This window comes from Dryobates pubescens, chromosome 25 (assembly GCF_014839835.1).
Source record: "Dryobates pubescens isolate bDryPub1 chromosome 25, bDryPub1.pri, whole genome shotgun sequence".
NCBI classification, from domain to species: Eukaryota; Metazoa; Chordata; class Aves; order Piciformes; family Picidae; genus Dryobates; species Dryobates pubescens.
This window is the reverse complement of record NC_071636.1, coordinates 14,102,388-14,124,836: the sequence shown is the minus strand read 5'-3', so window position 1 is coordinate 14,124,836 and position 22,449 is coordinate 14,102,388. Positions and strand designations below refer to the sequence as shown.

Genomic DNA, 22,449 nt, shown 5'->3' with positions numbered 1-22,449 from the left:
CTTGTGCTGCATCTTTTTTGATAGTAACTTACTCTTGTCCTGATTTTGCTTGTTCTTTAAGTATTCAGCCAAGCATTCTGACCTTGAAGAAGAAAGAAATGGTTGATTTTTTTGGTACCATATGTAGACAGTGGAGGGAGTCTCTTGATTAGAGTAAATGGAAAAAAAAAATCCCCATAGCCATAAAGGAATTTAATTTTAAGAAACAGAGTATGAATAAGGAGTCTGTGAGGTAAAGAAGCATTTTACAAAAGGAAAGCATGGGTTTAAGAGTGTCCTAATTTCCCCTCCTTCAAAGAATGCAGATTTTCTTCTTGTTACGTTACTTAAACACGAGCTGCTTGAATATGTTCTTGAAGATTTTTACTTCTGTATCTTACACCATCAATGCATTCTTTTGTTTAATAGGCCTGTTGAAGAAGAAGTGGTAGATAAGGATAGAATCCTCCAGCAGAAAGAGGCTGAGGTAAGAGAGCTCTCCTAAAGCTGTAACATGCTGTGTTCCAGTTTCAGTATTCTGTCAGCTGCTGCCTATGGAGTGTAAGACTGGAGTTGTGAAAAATGACAGGTCTCATCTGAACACACAAATTGCTCACATAAAGTGTGCTCTTTGTAGTCACTTGCATGCTATGGGTAGTCTCTTGGTTGTAGGCAGGATATTTATCATTTTGTATGCTAATTGTCCAAAAGGATAGCTGCTATTTTTAAGTATTGAAATCAGTTTATGCCAGCAGGGCAAGAGAGGGGATTCTTCCTTTTTTACTCTGCTCCTGTGAGACCCCCACCTTGAACACTGCATCCATTTCTGGTGTCCCCATCATAAGAAGGACACAAAGCTGTTGGAGCAAGTCCAGAGGAGGGACACAAATATGATCCAAGGGCTGGAGCACTTCTGCTATGAGGATAGGCTGGGGAAGCTGGGGTTGTTCAGCCTAGAGAAGACTCAGGGGGACCTTCCAGCACCTGAAGGGATCCTACAGGAAGGCTGCAGAGGGACTTTTCATGAGGATGTCTAGAGACAGGACAAGGGGGAATGGTTTTAAGCTGAGGGAGAGCAGGTTTATATTGCATTTGGGAAGAAGCTCTTCAGTTTCAGTCTTCAGAAGCTCTCAGCTCAGTCAGCTGCGACTCTGTAACAGGCTGCCCAGGGAGGCTGTGGATGCTTCCTCCCTGGCGGTGTTCAAGGCCAGGTTGGATGAAGCCTTGAGCAACCAAGTCTCCCCATGCATGGCAGGGAGGTTGGAGTAGATGATCTCTGAGGTCCCTTCCAACCTGAGCCATTCTATGTTACCCTGATTTAAACTTTTGGATAGGCTGATGGTCTGATGTCATCTTGGATGTGCATTGCTTACTGCAAGCATGTTAGCAGTCAGTTTCTTCTTATGTCTTGTGACTGTGGAGCAGAAAAATGTTGTTGTGTGCTAAAAATCCAATTATATAATGAATGTGCATTTTTTTTGCATCTTAATCTTGACTTGCAGCCAAATTGATAGTATTTCTGTTGTACCTCAACATAGTGATTTGGTATTTTCAATCTCTGATTTCTGACTCTGGTTTCAGGTTATTACTAAGCTTTTTCCACTTCACATTTTTTTGCTAATGTTCAAAAGATTCAGAGGTTTTTAGCCTAGTGTTTAAATTCAAGCAGTACACTGCCAGTGCTGTGTTGTGAAAGCTAAGACTTGCTGCTAGCTGGAAGATGCTGGTTTTGATGTTTATCCTTTTAACCAGTTCAGCTTGGCTCCAAGTCCACAAAGGGAGGAAGGCATGATTTAAAAGATCAATGCATATATGCAGTGACTGGGAGTAAGCAATAAAAAACCTACAAGCACTTCTGTGTTGTTCTGAGGTGAAAGATTCAGACTCCCATAGTTGAAAATGTTTGCAGAATAGTTACTTAGATCTGTGCATTTCCTTTTTCCTGTAGAGAATCCATCCTTAAAAATAGCTAGCCCTGGTTAGCTGTTGGCTCACACTGGCATGTTGACAGAAATAGCAGAAGATTTTCCTAAAGGAAATGCAGCAGCAGCAGGTTATCACTATCACTAGTAGTTAATAATAGGAACTACTGGAGATTAAATCAGCTGCATCTTTAACACCGCATAACTTGGTTTCAGCGATGTAACCGAGCTTGATGGCCAAACATGACAGTGGAACTCCTGCAAGTATTCTGTACACAGATTAACTGCCTCCAATTTGCTTCTGCATGTGAAACAACAGTCACCATCAGCTGATTGCCAGGAGTACTACTTGCTTTGTAAATGTCAAGAATGTCAAGAGCATTCTTTGGAAATGTTTCATGGGGATTTGGGGTTTTTCTGGGGGTATTTTTTCTGTTATGGTGGTGGTGTTTGGTTTTGTTCCTTTTTTTTTTTTACCTCCTTAAAGCTTCCAAAAGTAAGGGTTTCCAGGCTGGAAGAATGGGGGCTGTTCAGCCTGGAGAAGAGAATAAGGCTTGGGGGAGATGCTAGAGCTACATTTCAATATCTAAAGGGGACATACAGGAAGGCTGGGGAGGGACTGTTAGAAGGGTTTGGGGTGACAGGGTGAGGTGCAATGGTTTGAAACTGGAGCGGGAGAGATTTAGGTTGGACATCAGGAAGAAGTTCTGCACAATGAGAGTGGTAAAATACTGGAACAGGTTGCTCGGGGATGTGGCTGAGGCCCTGTCCCTGGAGACATTCAAGATCAGACTCAGTGTGGCCCTGTGCAGCCTGAAGTAGTTGGAGGTATCCCTACTGAGTACAGAAGGGTTGGGCAAGATGCCCTTTGAGGGTCCCTTCCAACCTGATGCAATCTTTGAATCTGTAAGATTCATGCAGAGACTTAGAGAATTTAAGTCATTACTGTTTCTCCTGTTATTTGCACTGCATGAATACCATCTTTTGTAGCTAAGCAGAAATTTGGGTCCTTGAAGAATTCTTTGTCTTAAAATTTGTGTCTGAAAAAATTACCCTATAACTAGTTCCCCTGGAAAATGTTGCTATGGCAGGCACATTACTATAGCCTGCTCTATTCTGACCCCCCTCCTGTGAATGTATATATAGTACTTTTATTTATATATTTATGGTATTTCTTTTTCTTTATATAATATAGCTAAAGGCATGAAGTCTTGAATTTCTTGAGGGCAGTCTCTGAAAGTTTCCTCTGGGAGTAATCATCTCTGAATAACTGCTGCTGAAGTTGCAAAGGCTTAGGTCAGAACTTGAAAAAACAAATAGATTTTTAACTTCTGCATTCTATTGTCCCAAAGAGATCAAGAGGCTTTACTGAATCTTCTGTAGATAAGCCAGTATGAAATCCCTTCATCTCCATATCATCCCTAAGGTTCAGACTGGGAAAAGTATGGGGAGGAAAGAGGCACAGAGGAAATGGGCTTGCATTCCATGGCCTTTGCAGAGAAAACAAATATCCATTTCCCCTCCTATTTCGCATTCCCATCAGTGATGGTGCTTGAAGTTCTATTTACAGTCTGGTGAGGTTTATATAACCTTGGAAGGAATGAATGATTGGGCTGGTGCCAGGATCATCTTTAGCAAGGCATCACTTTTGCTAAATGATTTTGTATTATGCCAAAGTTCAGCAATTTGGAATTGCTAATCTGTCATTTTGAATTTCTTGCTCAGTCTGGTCATGCTTTTTGCTCATTTGCAAGTGGTGAGCTGTTTTTTCTGAGCTGGGAAGTGGAAGTAAGAATAAAGGGACCCATGTTCCTCACTCTACATCTGCTGCAGTCCAGCTGATTTTGATGTTGTAAGCACAAGCTTATGAAAGTTTGTAGTATTGTGCTACTCTCTTTATCCTCTGAAAATATCTCATAATAAAAACCTTTCAAATTTTTGAGAGGCAATACTTGCAGAAAAATGTTAAGCCATGCTTACGTGATACAGCAAGGAACCAACTTCCTGATGTTTTTTCCAGTGAGCTGCCCTGAGGCTTTGGACAATTCCCTTTGCTCTGCTGTCTTCAGTGGGGTTGGGCAGCAGCAGGCTGAATATAGGAGAATAAATCATGATGTTGAAATTAATTTCTGTCCTTCAGCTTTCTGAATGTGTTTAACCCTTTGACCCTTTATCAGATGAGATGAAGAATCCTGCTTCAGCGTGGGGGTCGGTGTGGGGGACAGCCTGCTGCCGTGTGGGGCTGCTAGTCAGGGGTCTAGCAGCAGCCCTATGGGTAGGTGAGGGTTTGATGTAACTGCCTGGTATGGCAGGTGTTTGTGTAAGTGCTTTCTTGAAAGATAAGGTGAGAACTTCCACGTGGAGAGACAGTGTGACTGCTGATGGAGGCCTGCAGACCTGAGGGAATAAAAACAGCTCTGAGGTTTAACTTGTGTGGCAGGATAATGTTGCCTAGTGCCAGGGGAAGCAGGTGAGCTTTGTGCAGAATGCTTCAGCCTTCACCTGTGAAGACAATCATAGAGGTGCAGTCTCAGTCCTGGGAGAACATCATTAGATGAAACCCTTAGTAAGCAATTAACAATGGGAATCCCTTGGGAGCTGAAATGATGAACAACTCTTTTTTTTTAATTGCTTTTCTTTGTCCTTTTGAGTTGTTCTTTGAAGGAACTTTTGCTGCCTATGTAGACCGATGGCTGTGGCCAGAGTGACTACTGCTATTTAAAACGTGTCCCATGAAAGACAAATGCCAAGATAAATACCTTGGTGGTAGCCCCTTTTCTAATAGAGTGACTTTGTCAGGAGGTTTTTTCCTATCTTCAGTTAACAAGATTAATTGTACTCCTTGGTATTGGAAGTATTTTTAACCAGCAGAAACTGTCATGGGAACAGCCTGGTGTGCTAGAAAATCAACTGTCTGCACTTTTCCATCCTGCCCTGTTCTTGCAGCCTCTTCCCATACAAACTTTGTGGGTAAAGGCAGGGGCAGAAATAATCATACTTGGTGTGGGGAGGGGAAGCATGTCAGTGAGGTGTAGATATGGTTTGGGTTTTGATGTTTCTTACCCTGTGATGGCTGTAGGACTGTCACTGAAAAGCCACTCGCCTTGTTCAGACAGGAGCAGTGCTTGTTGGTGTTCTGGGCAAAATGTACTGCAGGTGTAGCCTTGAAGGTAGAACAAAGCTGTGTGTCTTGCTTTGGTAGTGATGTGGGAGCTATTAGGAGGCTGAATGAGTCACTTTTAACTCTTTACCCTTAACTCTCATTTGAAATGTTTGTTTCTTTTCTGTATTTCTGCAGTAGTTGTGTGGTCACTACCCAGGACATAAGACCTGACATAAGTAAACTCAGGGGAGTTTACACCAAGGTTAAGTTTACTCTTTTGAATTTTTGGTATCTGGAAATTCACAGGAACTGTTTAACAGATTTGCAAACATTGTTTCCTAGCTTCCTTTTCACTGTGTGCACTGACCCTGCGCTGTCATGTAGTCTCCTTTCTTTAGGGGATGAGTGCAGAATACATTAGTGCTGCTCTTACAAGTGAGATGGTTTACTGCTGAGCAAGATCAAAGTCATAATATGTCCTTGATGCTTATAATCCTCAGCAGCAAAGGGACCACAGATGTTGATATGACATCAATTTCAGTCCTTTGTGTGCTCTTTTACATTCAGCTGTATTAAGGGGAAAGATGGTTTCTTTCTGTGTAGTAGAAGGTGAAGTAAGGTGAAGCCATACAAGATGATTTTGGCTTGTATTGTAATGTGTAGGAGTGGTTCTTGCATCCTGTCCTATACTTGAAGAGGAATTGTGGAAGAGATTGACACTTTGAGTATGGTACAGCCTGATTCTTCTTTTAGTTTTAATTTTACACTTGAGCTGACAGCACTCTTACTGTGCAAATCAGCTTCTCTCCAAGATAATTGTGTGTACTCTCTCTAAGTTCAGTTATTGCCTCTAACTTTAGCCCTGTAGTTATGCAGCCAGGGCGCAGTCTGTGGTATCTATCACCACTCATGATAGACATAGGGGTGTTGATTGCAGAGAAGGTCAGCATGACCAGGCAATGTGTGCTTGCAGCCCAGAGGGTCAACCATATCCTGGGCTGCATCAGGATAAGCAGGACCAGCAGGTTAAGGGAGGTGATTCTTCCCATCTCCCTTCTAGTGAGGCCCCACCTGGAGTATTGTGTCCAGCTCTGGGGTCCCCAGCATAAGAAGGACATAAACTTGTTGGAGTAAGTTCACAGGAGGGCCACAAAGATCATTAAGGGCCTAGAGCACCTCTTCTGTGAAGACAGGCTGAGGGGGTTCTTCAACCTGGAGAAGAGAAGGTTCCAGGGAGACCTTAATAGGAGCCATCCAGTACCTAAATGTAGCTTACTAGAAAGATGGAAAGAACCTTTTTACAGGGGCACAGGGATAAGGGATAATGGCTTTAAACTGAGAGTAGGTTTAGATTAGGTGTAAGGAAGTTGTTCTTAACCATGAAGTTGGTAGGCATTGCAACAGTTTACCCAGAGAAGTTGTGGATGCCCCGTCCCTGGAAGTGTTTAAAGCCAGGCTGGATGGAGTTTGAACAGCCTGGTCTAGTGGAAGGTGTCTCTGCCCACGGCAGGGGCTTGGAACTAGATCGTTAAGGTCACTTCCAGCCCCAACCATTCTGTGATTCTATAATGAATGAGATTAGCACTCTACCTCTACTCTACTCTAGTAGATTTCCAAAACACCACATGGAAATGGAGAAAGAAAATCTTACAGTCTCAATGTTAGAGCAGAGTAGCTCTCCCAGTGCTTTTACTCTACCTTACATTTGAGTCATGCAGCATCTGATTTCTTTTATGTTGTGGGCATATTTTTATCAATTAAGGTTAAGAAAATGTGAGACTCAAAGCTATAATAAGTCTTAAAATGTGCCATTGGCTATTAGCAGAGTGCTGAATTTGAGCAGTCACCATAATATATGTGCAGCAGTATCTCCCCCTGTGATTACTGAATGGTTTCTATTTTGGGAATGTTTCATGGCTCAGCTTTGAGTGCTCTTGGGAAAGCTCAAGTAGGCGAGCTTCCAAAAAAGCTACTTTTCTATTCTGATGGTAATTCTGCAGAGGCATTTCAAAAGACCAGGTGTTTTATATTTTTACAAGTTGATCTTTTCTTGGGCCGTGGAATAAATGCAACTCTCATTTCCAAGATGTTCTGCTTTTTTCCCCTCCTCCTTCCTGCAGCATTATGCTGTCTTTTTGATCAGCAGCTTTTTATCTGAAGTGTTTAGCAGAGCAGCGTAGGTGGGTATGTAATCAACATTACAGACTTAGCTGCATCTCACACTGCTCCTGTGTGAATCTCTTTTTGTTGGAGTGTGTCAGTGCTGCAGTCACAGGAGCTGGAATTAGCCTCTGCTGAACCCTGTGAGGCTGCAGCAAGAAGACAAATACCTTAAGGGAGCCTACAAGAAGACCGCAGAGGGACTGTTTTCAAAGGCCTGTAGGGATAGGACAAGGGCTAATGGTTTGAAATTAGAGAGGAGGAGATTTAGATTGGATGTTAGGAACAAGTTCTGCACCATGAGGATGGTGGAACACTGGAATAGGTTGCCCAGGGAGGGAGTTGAGGCCCCATGCCTGGGGATATTCCAGGTCAGCCTTGAAAAGGCTCTGAGCAACCTGATCTAGTGGAGGATGTCCCTGCTGACTGCATTCATGACCTCCCTGGGCAACCTGTTCCAATGTCTCACCACCCCCACTGTAAAGATTTTCTTCCTAATCTCCAGTCTAAATCATGTTGTGTAAAAGTTGTGTATGTGGAGCTTCACCACTAGCATCTGGAAGGAAACACCTAGTTATTTGTAAACCAAACTAGAGGTATTTGCATGTACATTTTGAAAATCTCTTTTAGTGCTTCTTATTCTTTCTTAGAACCATTGGGTTTTGTGGTTTGGGTGGGGTTATTGTTTGTTTGGTTGGTTTGTTTTGGGTTTTTTTTTCTGGTTTTTTTTTTTGGAGAAGGAGAAGGATGTTGTATTCACTTGGCCTTTTCTGAGGAGGAAATTTAGCTTATAAGAAAGAGCCTTTAAAAGCCCCCTGTTATTTTCAGAAAGGTCATTGTTTGGATAGGAAAATATTGGTGCTTAATATGTTTAGTCTGTCTTTCCAAATTTTTATAAACATTTTTGTGTTTGATGTATTTTTTTCCTTAAATTCTGCCTGCATGGTGCTTGGCTGTTAACTCTGCAAACTGTGGTTAACCAGACACTGCTGCTAAGAAGATGAGGATCCGTACAGGATAGCGTGCTTCAAGCGCTCGTGCCAGAGCAAAGCTGCGTCAGCTCACTCAAGCAGTGTTATCTCTCTCCATATTTTCTTTGTTGTAGCTGAAATATTAAGACACAGGTCTGCAAGCTTCAGCAGATTTGGATTTTATTGCTTGATTTTCATTCTAAGTGTTCTTCCAAGTCTTTTGGGAAAGTCAGATGTGTTGCATTAAATAATCTGAGAGATGGGAAGAACAAAGTATTCAATCACGTGAATTATTCTGACGTTTCCAGTTTATGAAGGGGCAAATCAGATCTGTGTCCAACCATGCAAGGAAAAGATTAAGTTTTGGATTCCTCAGGAAATTGTTTGAAACATGTGGGTGTTTTTCTCTTACAGCTGCGCCGCATGCAGGAGATGATCGCACAGATGCAAGCCCAAATGAGAATGAAGCCTGGTGATGATTAAGGTGTTTAACATCTGGATGCATCAGGTATGACTTTTCTGTTTACTTCTCTTATTTAAGATTTCTAAAATTCTTACTGAGACCCCCTCCTCGAATACTGGGTGCAGTTGTGGTGTCCTCGGCATAAGAAGGACACAGAGCTGTTGGGAGTGAGGCCAGAGGAGGGCCACAATGATGATCTGAGGGCTGGAGCACCTCTGCTAGGAGGATAGGCTGAGGGAGCTGGGCTTGTTCAGCCTGAGGAAGACTCTGCCTTGCTTATAGCTGCCTTGCAACACCTGATGGGATCCTAAAGGAAGGCTGCAGAGGGTCTTCTCATGAGGATGTCTAGCAATAGGAAAAGGGGGAATGGTTTGAAGTTGAGGGAGAGCAGGTTTAGACTGGATCTTAAAGAAAAGTTCTTCAGTACAAGGTAGTGAGACTCTGTAACAGGCTGCCCAGGGAGGCTGTGGATGCTTCCTCCCTGGGGGGTTTTCAAGGCCAAGTTGGATGAGACATTGAGCAGCCAAGTCTGGTTGAGAGGTGTCCCTGCCCATGACAGGGAGGTTGAAGTAGATGATCTCTGAAATCCCTTCCAACCTAAGCCCTTCTGTGAATTTTGCACTTGGGACTTGCTTTTACAGTACTTACAGAGAAAAAAGGAGTGATGTTCTGGGTAGCTTACAAAAAAAATGATAAATTCTGCAGATGTTATCCTTGCAGCTTTTTTAAGACCTGTAAATGCTTATCACTGGACAGATGGGCAGAGTCCAATGGGATGGCATTCAACAAGTCCAAGTGCCGGGTGCTGCACTTTGGCCACGGCAACCCCATGCAGAGCTACAGGCTGGGGTCAGAGTGGCTGGAGAGCTGCCAAACAGAGAGGGACCTGGGGGTACTGGTTGACAGCCACCTAAACATGAGCCAGCAGTGTGCCCAGGTGGCCAAGAAAGCCAACAGCATCCTGGCCTGAATTAGGAATAGTGTGGCCAGCAGGAGCAGGGAAGTCATTGTGCCCCTGTACTCTGCATTGGTTAGGCCACACCTTGAGTCCTGTGTCCAGTTCTGGGCCCCTCAGTTTAAGAAGGACATTGAGACACTTGAACGTGTCCAGAGAAGGGCAACAAGGCTGGGGAGAGGCCTTGAGCACAGCCCTGTGAGGAGAGGCTGAGGGAGCTGGGATTGTTTAGCCTGGAGAAGAGGAGGCTCAGGGGTGACCTCATTGCCCTCTACAACTACCTGAAAGGTGGTTGTAGACAGGAAGGGGTTGGTCTCTTCTCCCAGGCAACCAGCACCAGAACAAGGGGACACAGTCTCAAGCTGCGCCAGGGGAGGTTTAGACTTGAAGTGAGGAGAAAGTTCTTCACTGAGAGAGTCATTCACCATTGGAATGGGCTGCCCGGGGAGGTGGTGGAGTCGCCATGCCTCGAGGTCTTCAAGAGGAGATTGGACGTGGCACTTGGTGCCATGAGGTCTGTGGTGACAGGTTGGACTTGATGATCTTTGAGGTCTCTTCCACCCTTGGTGATACTGTGATCTCTTCAGTGCCTTATTTTTGAATCATCCAGATTTGTTAACAAAAGCTACTCAGAAAATTGTTTGGAGTATATACAGACTGAAGTTGGAGTGTTTGAGGGCATGTAGGCTGCTGAACTTCGAGCAGGTTTTTCAAGGAACCAAACAAAACCTGAGACAAATTGTTATGCGTAGAGAGCACAGACTGCTTTGATGCCGTGTGTGATGTATTAGGTGGGATAGAGTGAGTGAAGAGCAAAATTCTTGGAGCAGGTATTCATGCTTTCTTCAGAATGCAGCTCTTCTGGCATAGTTTTTCTTTTAAATGCAAGAATAAAAAATGGAAGACTGTGAGGAGTCTTGTTGCTCAATGCTTCAGCTTAATACTCTAGTTGGAATGTAAAGCTTGAATAAAATGGATTATATTATCCCTTATGACCTTGTGTCAATTGCCAACATTCCAAGCCTAAAATAAGGAGATTTCTTTTTTCTGTTGTTGCCTTTATTTGAACCTTCAGCCTTCCTGTTTATATTTAAAAACCCAAAAAAGTCTCCTAAGGAATAAACTTATTTGTCTTTAAGCAGATGTTGATGGTTTTACTGGTATGTGCATGGTGATCTTTGAGTTAAGGAGAAAATAGTAATTCAAACTCAGGTTTCTTGTCACAGTTCCAAGTCTTGCAGATAGAGAAGTCTTCACATCATGTCTTCCAATTTCTGTACTAAGATACATTTTCCCAGAGCTGGAAGTCTAAACACTGAGGATAATTTTGTGGCTGACCATGCAGTGTGTGCAATAGCAGTGTCTGACACAAGGCTCTCACTTCCCCAGACAGGAGCTGGTAATTATGCACCCTGTTAAATATTTGAATCTGAACTGGAGGTCCCAAATTTTCTTGATGACTTGGTTATCATGTGGCCAAACTGACTGCTTGTGAAAATGGCTGTTTGATGCAGGCAACCTGACATAGTGTAAATGACTGTTACTGGGTTTTGCAAAGGAGCTCAGTCCTTTCTGAGACTTAGAAATCACATTTGACATCCTTTAAAGGGATAGTAAGAAAAATCCCCCACCCTAAATCTAACAGAATTGTCCATAATTGTTGCTTGCAGAGCACAGGATGGCAAATGATATACATCTAGTCTGAGCTCTTCACTTCCTAGATACTGGATTTGCTGTGAGATCAATATGTGAGGGCTCATAGGATGCAGTATTCCCACTGATGGGTAGCCAGTTATGGCACTAGAATTCACTGTGTTGCACAGCTTCTGGGAATACTGGGTATGGCATTTGTAAAAACAAATTGGGGCAGAGTTTGTGCCAGGCTGAATTTGCAGCCATGGATACATCAGCAAACAGTTGTGAGCCTGCTCATGTGCATCTCAGTGAAGTGCTATTCTGTAGATACTTTACATTTCTAATCTGGAATACATCTTGGACCACTGAATGTGGAAAGCAGGAAAGCTTTGCAGATTTAACTGTCTGCATGATCTCATTGTCATTTAGTTTGAACTAAATCTTAAGGAAGTTACTTGGTCTGCAGGTTGAGAGAGGTGATTCTGCCACTCGGCTCTGGTGAGACCTCACCTGGAGTACTGCGTCCAGCTCTGTGGCCCCCAACATAAGAGAGATGGCCCTGCCAGAGCAGGTCCACAGGAGGGACACAAAAATGATCAGAGGGCTGGAGCATCCCTGCTATGAAGATAGGGTTAAAGAACTGAGGCTGTTCAGCCTGGAGGAGAGAAGACTCCAGGGAGACCTTAGAGCAGCATTTCAGTGTCTGAAGGCTGGAGAGGGACTGTTTATAAGGGCTTGACGTGACAGGATATGGGGCAATGGTTTGAAACTAGAGCAGGGGAGATTTAGGCTGGACATCAGGAGGAAGTTCTGCACAATGAGAGTGGTGAAATACTGAAACAGGTTGCCCAGGGATGTGGTAGAGGTCCTGTCCCTGGAGACATTCAAGATCAGACTCAATGTGGCCCTGGGCAGCCTGCTCTAGTTGGAAGTGTCCCTGCTGACTGCAGGGGAAGGTCAGATAAGATAACCTTTGTCCCTTTCAACCCAATGCATTCTGTGAATCTGTCTGAAATATTGAATGTTGAGCGTATTTGAGAAGGATTCGAACAAGATCTTCCTATATGGAGGTTCTGCTGTCTCTTTGGGCTCTGCTAAACTACCTTTCTGCAGCTGCTATGGAAATCATGTTGTTTGACAGGAAAGAAATTTGAACTTCTTTTGTGCTAGCCTTGAGTTATTGATTGATAGACTTTTAGTGTAATTTTTTTGGCTGATGTGCACAGGCAGAATTGCAGCTGCAGTCCTGCTTAAACCCCAGCATTGCTGTGTGATCCTGGCAGCCTGTTGAAGTGAATCCTCACTTAGAACTTGGCCTTAGGGAAGTTTCTCTTCTGCTTGTTAAGTGACTTTACAGTTTGGAGGAATGATGGTTTCAACCTTCAGGATTCCTGTCAGATTTGTTTGCAGTATTTTTTTTGAAGGCACTGTTTCCAGAGAAACCAGGAAACTTGTAATTAACACAGTAGGTAACAGAACCAAACTGGCAAGGAATGTCAATGTACTTGATAGCAATCCTTTTTGTTCTATTGAAGCTTATCTCAAACAGCTGTCAGAGTCTAGTTTTACAAGGATCAGTTCTGCAAGTAAAAGCAGTCTCCTCTGTTTGCTCTTTTGACCCTTTTGGCTGAGAAAAGTACAAAACTTTATAGATGATTTATGCAAAAGACTAACTTTCACTCTTTGGATTAATGGAGGGTTGCTTTTTTCCCCCTTTCCCCCCCTCTTTTATTAAAAAGTCCCTTTAAAATATTTCCCCCCTTCATAAAACATGGATATAAAGATGTTTTCAGATAGATTGGGAAAAGAGAAGTAGGGTGCAAATACCTTCATAGGTGAGAACTTGAGATTAAACAGGAGGATAATGAAATGTGGTAATGCCCCCAAAAATGAGAAATACTTCTGATTTCAGATGTGTTTCAAGGTGGGGAGAAGGTTGTTGAATGCTTTTGGCATTTCTGGAAAGAGTCTGGCTTTGCATAGTGATTAAGAAGTGCTAAAGTCAAATCCTTGCCAAAAAGGCTGACAAGTCTGTATTACCATTATGGGATGACTGGAAGGTCTGGTTTGCCTGAGCTCTTTTGAATAGGGGCATCTTGAAAGGTTTTATGGAAATAGCAAAGGAGAATTTACTTCAGGCAGTTTCTTTTGACTTTCAAGGCTGGAGTGAGAGAAGCATAAAGGGAGTGTCAAAGGCAAAGCTTATACAAAGGGAATATGTTCAGAGTTTCCAAAGAGGATGGACAGATTGTTTAGGAGGCTCAGGCGAGACCTCATTGCTCTCTACAACTACCTGAAAGGTGGTTGTGGCCAGGAGGGGGTTGGTCTCTTCTCTCTAGCAACCAGCACCAAAACAAGGGGACACAGTCTCAAGCTGTGCCAGGGGACGTTTAGGCTTGAGGTGAGGAGAAAGTTCTTCACCGGGAGTCATTCGTCATTGGAATGGGCTGCCCAGGGAGGTGGTGGAGTCACCATCCCTGGAGGTGTTCAAGAGGGGATTGGACGTGGCACTTGGTGCCATGGTCTAGTCATGAGGTCTGTGGTGACAGGTTGGACTCGATGATCTTTGAGGTCTCTTCCACCCTTGGTGATACTGTGATACTGTGGAGAAGCAGAAACCATAAAGGGAATGAAGAGGAGCACTAATGGAATGGAATGGAATAGACCAGGTTGGAAGAGACCTTCAAGATCATCGTGTCCAACTTATCATCCAACACCACCTAATCAACTAAATCATGCAACCAAGCATCCTGTCAAGTTTCCTCCTGAACACCCCCAGCGATGGCAACCCCACCACCTCCCCAGGCAGCCCATTCCAATGGGCAATCACTCTCTCTGTGTAAAACTTCCTCCTAATCTCCAGCCTAAACCTCCCCTGGTGCAGCCTGAGACTGTGTCCTCTTGTTCTGGTACTGGCTGCCTGGGAGAAGAGACCAACCTCTGCCTGACTACAACCCCCCTTCAGGTAGTTGTAGAGTGCAATAAGGTCACCCCTGAGTCTCCTCTTCTCCAGGCTAAGCAACCCCAGCTCCCTCAGTATCTCCTCATAGGGTTTGTGTTCCGAGCCCCTCACCAACTTCGTTGCCCTTCTCTGGACTCGTTCCAGCAAGTCAACATCCTTCCTAAACTGAGGGGCCCAGAACTGGACACAGGACTCGAGGTGCGGCCTAACCAGTGCAGTGTACAGGGGCACAATGACCTCCCTGCTCCTGCTGGCCACACTGTTCCTGATGCAGGCCAGGATGCCACTGGCCCTCCCGGCTGCCTGGGCACACTGCAGGTTCATGTTCAGCCTACCATCAACCAGCACCCCCAAGTGTCCCTCCCTGCCTGGCTGCTCTCCAGCCACTCTGACCCCAGCCTGTAGCTCTGCATGGGGTTGTTGTGGCCAATGTGCAGAACCCGGCACTTGGATGTGTTCAATCTCATGCCCTTGGATTCTGCCCATCTGTCCAGTCTGTCAAGGTCCCACTGCAGAGCCTCTCTACCATGCAGCAGATCAACTCCTGCCCCCAGCTTGGTGTCATCTGCAAATTTACTGATGATGGACTCGATGCCCTCATCCAGATCATCAATAAAGATGTTAAAGAGCATGGGGCCCAGTACTGATCCTTGGGGCACACCACTAGTGCCTGGCCGCCAGCTGGATGTGGCACCATTCACCACCACTCTCTGGGCTCGGCCCTCCAGCCAGTTTATAACCAACGCAGTGTGCTCCCATCCAAGCCATGGGCTGACAGCTTGGCCAGGAGTTTGCTGTGGGGGACAGTGTCAAAGGCCTTGCTGAGGTCCAGGTACACCATATCCACAGGCTTCCCCACATCCACCAGTTGGGAGAATGGGCTAGAGATAGGAAAGGAAGATGACTTTGGGAAGAGTAGTGACCAGTGTGCCAACTGCAGCTTTTGACGAAAGGCTGTGCGTAAACCTGTTCTAGGAGATGGTGGTGATGAAGAGCTTTTGAGAGCAGCCCTAGCAAAGATGTTGACTTACACTTTTTTGTCCTTTCCTCCAATCATTTCATAGCCTCTGTGTACAAACAGTGGATGTGGAGGTGTTTGCAACAGGCAGTGAGAGCACAGACTCTGGGAATACTCTAGGAATAAGCAGGAGTAATTGCATCCTTTTTTCACCCTAGATTTTGATATACTAATCTTACAAGTCCACGTGAAGCATGATAAAGACTTGAAGACAAGCTCGGTTTTGTTCAGATCTTTTTTCTTCTACAATGCAAGACGCTGCTGTAAAGTGTAGGAGCTTAATGCTGCTCCTCCTTGACAGTTCAAATGAAGGATTGGAAAGGAAGAAGAGGGAGGGGTGGAGTAAGCTAACAAAAACTAAACCAGGTTTAGATTTAGCTTTATTTGGATACTCCAGAATGCTTGTGAAATATGCCTGCAGTAATCCCAACAGCATGTTTACCAATTCCTGAACTTGCCCATCTCAGATGAACAATTATTACAACAAGCTGCAAGTATTTTTTCAAATGAAGTGGTTATTAATGGGTGTTTCTTCCCTTTGTTTCTAAAAGTATATCTCTGCAATCTGTTTTCCTCTTGTTATTCTTACAAATCTGGTTTGTCTGTCTCCCACTCAGCTTCAAGATCATACTGGGACAAACCAGTAACAGAAGCCAGCCTATGGAAAACAAACAGAGCCAGCTGGAAATGTAGCTATGGTTAGGGAAGTCTGCTCAGAAAAACTAAGCATCTTACACTTAAAATATCTACAGGATGTTGAAAATTCTTTTAATAGAGCTCATGGTTTCCATAGGTATTTGAAAGCCTCCTGAGCACACTAACACTGTTCTGATTCTTGGTAAGACCAGTACTAAAAGCACCAAAGAGCTGGTTCTTCCTACCAGTGAATTTACATCATTTAACAGAACAACGGAAAGCATTGTCATAGCAACCAGCCTGCTAAAAGGATGCTGCTGAATGCTGAATTGATCTGATGAGAAATGTCATCAGAGGAAGTGAAGATCCTGTTGTAGTTTTTGGCAGCTGAAATTGAGAGCCTAGAGAATGTGAAGCTTGGGCAAATTTGTAGTATTTGGAACAAGTGCCTGGCACTGCTAGTGGCTGTTTCTCTGGCTTAGAAGAGCACTCTTGTTCTCCAGCTCTTTTCAGCTCTCCTAGCTGTGGAGTGGTTGAGCAAACCCTGCATTGAAGGGCTATCACAAGGTTTTGTTTCCCTTAGATTAGACTTCTGTTAGAAATTTTTCCCCTGCTACTGTACAGCTGTAAGTACTGGACTTGTGTGGCTCCATAGGACCTTAGACTTTCATAGAAAGGTCATAGCAGGGTCCTCAAGAGCCACATTGTGTGGAGAGCTAGGCAGGCTTCAGGTGAGTCATATTATGGCTTCTAATCCTTGATGTGTAGGACAGTAACACTTTCATATGACTTTGCTCATCTATAAATAGTACCTTACATCTCCCTATTAAAACATACTGCTTTCAGTTGTGTTCCTGGATTGTCAAGGGAATGTAATAAAAGACAGTGTTTTACTTGGACTGTGACCTTCTCTGTTCCATGGCATCTCTGCCTGTGGCCTTGGATGGAAAATAAGTTGTGCAACTCTTCCCAAATGGAAAAAAGGTAGCAGTATTAGTCAGATCTGTAAACCTCCTGTTCCTTGATATTGGCTGGCTTTTGGCTTTTAAAGAAGCTTGCTTGAGCCCCTCAGTTCAAGAAGGACCTCAGGGACAGCTTGAAAGAGTCCAGTGCAGAGCCCCAAAGATGCTGAAGGGAGTAAATCATCTCCCATGTGAGGACAGGCTGAGGGAGCTGGAGCTCTTCAGCTTGGAGCAGAGGAGCCTGAGGGGTGACCTCATTCATGTTGATAAAGATGTGCAGGGCAGTGTTGGGAAGATGGAGCCAGGCTCTACTCAGGGATGTCCAATAATAAGACAAGGAGCAATGGGTGCAAGCTGGAGCAGATGAGGTTCCTCATGAATGTAAGGAAAAACATTTTCTCTGTGCGGGTGCCAGAGCCCTGCAACAGGCTGCGCAGGGAGGTTGTGGAGCTTCCTTCTCTGGAGACATTCAAAACCTGTCTGGATGTGTTCCTGTGTGACCTGTCCTAGGTGATCCTGCTCTGGTAGGGTGTTGGACTGGATGATCTTTTGAGGTCCTTTCCAACCCCTAACATTCTGTGATTTTTATCTGTCTGCACCTTCTGTATGAAAATTATCTGGGTTTGTTAGGACCTATTGCTGTAAGGAAAATGGTCTCCTAGCAGTAGTGGTTCATCATTTCTAACACTGTAGGACTGAGGCATCTAATAAAGCATGTTCCCATTGAGACCAGTTTCCAGAACTGCTGTTCTTAGAGAGGCAAGAGAGAAATAGTCCCCAACACCTCCCAAAACAGTCTCTACTTTGCAAGCTTAAAAGCATTCCAAGGAATGACACAATGCTTGCAAAGCATAAAATGGAAAAGATTGGAACACCTGCTAGCAAGTCTTTGTGATATGTTCACATATCAGAACTAGCTAACAACGAGACAGCAGCAAATACTCTCTTTTGGGAAAGATGCCATTTCTCAAAGTTCTTGCTAATGATTTGATACTCAAAGGACTGTAGCTACAGCATAAAACTGGTGTTACCTGAAGAAAAAGAATTGATCAGTGAGAAAATGTAACTGCTTATAAGGAGTTTCTCTCTTTGGGAATTCAGAAGTGTACCTAAAGAGATGTCAAGCTCTGCACTGCATTGTAGTGGTATTCTTAGAGACAGCTGAGGGGAGGCAAACCCATTCCTTCCCAAAGCTTTCAAAACCTTTACAAACACAGGACTGTGTGAGATACCTGACCATGTGCATCAGGATGCAGGCATACATAGTGCTGCTTACTGAGTTAGTTTTACTTTAATGATGTGCTGGAGAAATACGTTGTCTGTCTGAAATGACAGTGTGAATTCACACTGCAGGTGGAGGTGATTATTAAAGCTGTGTCTGGATGAGCACGGGGTGGGGGGAAGGTGCAAGGGGGCTCCAAGGTTAATGTGACAAAACTGGAGATCAGATTTGCAAAGAATGATGTCAACATAATGTATCCTACAATATTGTCTCAGGAGATTAGGAGGAAGGAGCAGTGAAACCACATATGTTCTACAAGCATGTAAATAATCTTGTTGCCAGTGCTGGTAGCATCAGTGCATAGCTGTGCTTACAACCCGAGCCTTCACGTTTATTGGAAATTCCAGCCTTTTTTGTGAGGCTGAAACCTCAGTTTCAATTTCCTCTTGAGGTATTTTCTCTAACAGAGTTAGGCAGGCAATGGCAGAAATTGAGTTTGGTTTTTATACTTGAAGTAGCAATGTAGCACAGCATTGTGAATATGCTTATTTGATTTTGTTAGCAATGTAGGAATCTGGCTTTAAAGCCTTCATGCTGGCCTGTTTTGGTTGGTATGGGAAGTGGTGGCCTCCTTCAAATGTGAAGTAATTGTGTGTTGAACAGAATGGCAAAGAGCAAAGGACCCTTTTGTCAGCTTTCCTTGTTCCTTATCCCCAGTGTAGTTAGCACAAGTGTTCTGTACCACTGTTTTCTAGGATGTTTCTTTTTTCCACCCAGATTAATGTTTGATGACACTATTTTTCTCCTGTTGGAAGTGAGTGGTTTTGGGACTGGAGAATTTGAGATATCTCCTGTGTTCCAAATCTGACACAGCTTCATAAGGCTAAATTTTCAGGGAAAAGTGGAATTTGCTTTCTTTGTAGCAGCATTTTTGATTGGCAAGTAGCTGTAGAGCCATCAAAACCTGGGAGTTACGTTTGAAGTTGCAGAGCAGTATCCCTTCATTCAGCCTTATATATCCTGCTGTGTCAATATCTGAAAAAATCTGTTAGATTTCCTGGTTTACCTAAGCAGTGTCGTAACAGTTTGTGCATGGCATCAGATCTGCTGCTTTCTTTTAGCCCTGCTTAGATAAGTGGGTTTTATTTTCCTCACCAGAAGCAGGACTTGGTACAACAGGCTGACTGCTGTTGGTTTCTTGTGTGCATTGCTGTTGAGATGAGCTGTAATGCAGTTCTTGGGCTCTTGCAGACAGAGGGGGGAGAGTGTGCTTAAAGTATGTAACTAAAAATAGATTCTCATTTATGTGCTCTTGTTAGACCTCTGTGATAAATATTTGGGGCCAAACTGCATCTGACTCAGCTGCTGTAGTTCCAGTGCAGAAGCCCGTGATGCAGTGACTGAAATACGCTGTTGCTTGGCTTATGCTGCTTTGCTCAGAGGGGCTCCAGCTGCCTCAAAGGCTCTGACAGTGCTGAGAGTTTGTCCTTTCTAATGCTCTTTGTTTTCCACTTCTGTTCACAGCAGCATACAGGTCTCTAAGTGGATGGGTGCAGTGTTTTCTTCGACCGAATGGTAACGTTGAAATGCAAAAGCCGGATGCCACAGCTCAAGACCTGCGTGAAACACACAAAGTCTGAAGATCGTGTTGTAAAACGGCTTGGCTTATATATTCCATGTTAATCAAGTATATTGTATCTCTATTCTTTTGGTAACACTATCTTCATACTTATCAATGTGGGCTTATTATCCTTCCTCTACCCTTTTATACCAAAACTGATAGAGTACACTCTTTGGGCTAGTCGTCGTGCTGGGTTTGAGGAGTTAGTCGTGGATCTGCTAGGTTACTGTGAGCAGTTTGTGATAAATACTGAAAGACTGGGTGGGCTGTTTACAGTAAACGTGTGTGTGTTTGCAGAAGTCACCTGCCCTTTGCAGTCATTGTGTATCATCATCAGTTCATCCTAACTTTCTCTACGCTTTGGTTAGTTTTGAAGCTTCATCTCTGGTGGTTTCTATTTGTGTCAGCTATGAGAAAACGTACAAACCACGGCTGATTCACCAGTGATGAAAAGAAGCTGACTTTCCTAAATCATCGTGCCTTAACATGCCATAAACACTGCACATGCCAACAGCTCCTGGGGGCACCTCTGAAGGCTTGTCTTCGGGTCTCCAGCATTGATTGCAAGAATCCCTGTCGCAGGCATTTTGATCTGTCAGCTGAGTGGTGGCATGTACTGACCTTTTTATACACCAGAACACTACTTTTCATCGACGTTTTGTAATAAATCGTACGGATGTGGAAAACACTGAATTTCAGGCTGGTTTTTGTAGTTCTGTTTGGACTTTGGCTTTTTTAATCTAATCTGTGGGATGTTGTAGTGGCGTCGTGTGGGGTGCATATTCACAGGAATTGGGATCTTGACCCTGGGGAAACAGAGGCATCTTCTAGGATGTCTACATACAAACTGCTTTGATTTCAGTTCAAAGCAACTTTTAAGGTGTTTTAACTGGGAGCTGGGCAGCAAGGCTTTGCATCCACTTTGTTCCACAGCTCATTAGGTACCTACTGCCGTACTTTAGGTGGGTAAATACCTTGGAAAATCAGATTGCTTAGTTTCTAAATTCATAGATGTTGCTGACTCCTTTATGTCATTACTGACATAATGTCTCTTCTGCATGCTTCTGTAGTCTTGTCTGTATGATACATGCATATGCTTACATTATTTTGCAAATATGGAATTGAGACGCTTTGTCTTCTGGACTAAACTGAGGTGTCTTTCATGTAACGATTAGCCCTAATTTTGCTGTCTAGCAATGAGGGTTTAATCAGAGTAGCATCAACAAATTATTTGTACCACAGGGATGTCTGTGGAGGTGAACTGCATAAAATGGGCGTGACATCGTTATGTAATGAAGTTGAAAGTGGCAGATTTGTCTTCATATAAAGTCTCATCAGGTTTGGTGAAGATTTGAATTGTAAGCATGGCTGTCAAGAGGGCCAAGGTGAGAGATTTAACAGCAGACCTTTTCTCAGTAGTTGTGTGCCATTATGAGCCCCTGTCTTGTTCTTTTTCTTCCAGAATTTTGCATCCTAATATGCATCTTCAAATGATGTGCTGTCCATTTGTGCTTGTGAAAGTCAAAACAGCCACACCCCTCCTGAGAAACCAAGACTTTGGTTACATACGTTAGTTTCATACTGGATTAGCCCTCCGAACAAAGGTAACATGAAAGGAGCATCTCTGTAAGCAAACTAGGACAATAGGGAAACAGCCTTTCAAAACCATCTAGTCTAGTCCTTGTGTGGGAAGCCTCAGTGAACAGCTTTTTGCTAGTGGGTAGTGGTTATTGATTGATAATATCTGCCTTTTTCAGGTTTGTGGATTCCAGCTGGAGGACTGGCTGAAAATCTGAGATCTGTTTAATAATTGTTCAAGAAGGGTTTGCAGCACTGCAGATACTATACCTGAGTTCTTTCAATGCAGGTTTAATTTTTGTCTTGTACTACTTCTTTGATGTTGTCTGATGTTAGTCTTCAGTTACATTTACTTGGTTTTGTTAGAATACTTCACAGTGTAAGTATTGGCTACTTCACGGCCAAGTCTTTGCTGCTGTGAAGATCTCTGGAGAGAGGATCCTGGCTAGAGCCTGGTTTCTGACCTTGTGTTTTCACTCCTGTGAATGCTGGCAGTGCCAGGGCTGTAGAAGACAACCCTTTCTCTGAATTCCACCCCAGCCTTCTCTGGGCTGACACTGTCCAGCAATGGGACAAAGTGCCTACACATATCTATTTTAAGGGCTGTTCAGCAGGATCAAGGAGTGGTTGTCTGCAGTCCTTTCAGTCTTCCTTAGATTTAAAACACTGTGGCAGACATTAAAACAACTCATGAAAGGCTTATTGGCTTGTTGGTACCTTTAATTGTGGTATAGAGGCTGTTAATGGTCTGTGGCTCCATAGCCTTTAAAAACAAGCAAATATGCTGATAATTACCTGATTTTTTTTTTCCTGATGCTTTGAATCAATGGCTAAAAACTGAATTCAGGATGAGCTAATGGGTTTTAAAATACATTTGTCTGGGATTGCTAGCCCTTGTCTTGGTTTGTGATGTGAGAGATGTTTTGAATGAGAAGGTGGAAGAAATGGCAAGATAAATGCTGTGCTGACTACAAGAGTTTGAGAAGTTTTCACTGTGGCATCAGTGTCAGTTTTGATATGAGAAAGGAGCATGTCCTTGCACTTGTACAGCCATCACCATAACAAGCTTATCCCATCCTGTTTTCAGAAGAGTGTCAGGTCTGATTATTTACCTCTTCTTGAAATGTGGAAGATATGACTTCTCCCTGCAGTTCTGGAAATTGGGGTGTCTTGAAGCTTAACATCCCCTCTTCCTACTCCTTTACTGTTGAGGTTTCTGTGAGCTGTCCTTAAGTGCTACTCTACTGCCTTTGGAATGTTCA

The 22,449-nt window shown here is 43.7% G+C and overlaps 1 protein-coding gene across 2 annotated transcripts in view; it reads left to right on the top strand.

Annotated features, from left to right (window-relative positions):
• Positions 1–20,285, top strand: part of LOC104309652 (septin-2) — a 44,009-nt gene extending 23,724 nt beyond the window's left edge. The window contains exons 11-13 of one of the 2 annotated variants that reach the window (XM_054172978.1): positions 409–466; positions 8,550–8,643; positions 19,516–20,285. In XM_054172978.1, the coding sequence (XP_054028953.1) occupies positions 409–466; positions 8,550–8,618 (127 nt within the window). In that variant the 3' untranslated portion in view covers positions 8,619–8,643; positions 19,516–20,285. Of the gene's footprint in view, positions 1–408; positions 467–8,549; positions 8,644–19,512 lie in introns of both variants that reach the window. The other variant, XM_054172977.1, reaches the window with a different exon arrangement.
• The last annotated feature ends 2,164 nt before the right edge of the window (positions 20,286–22,449 follow it).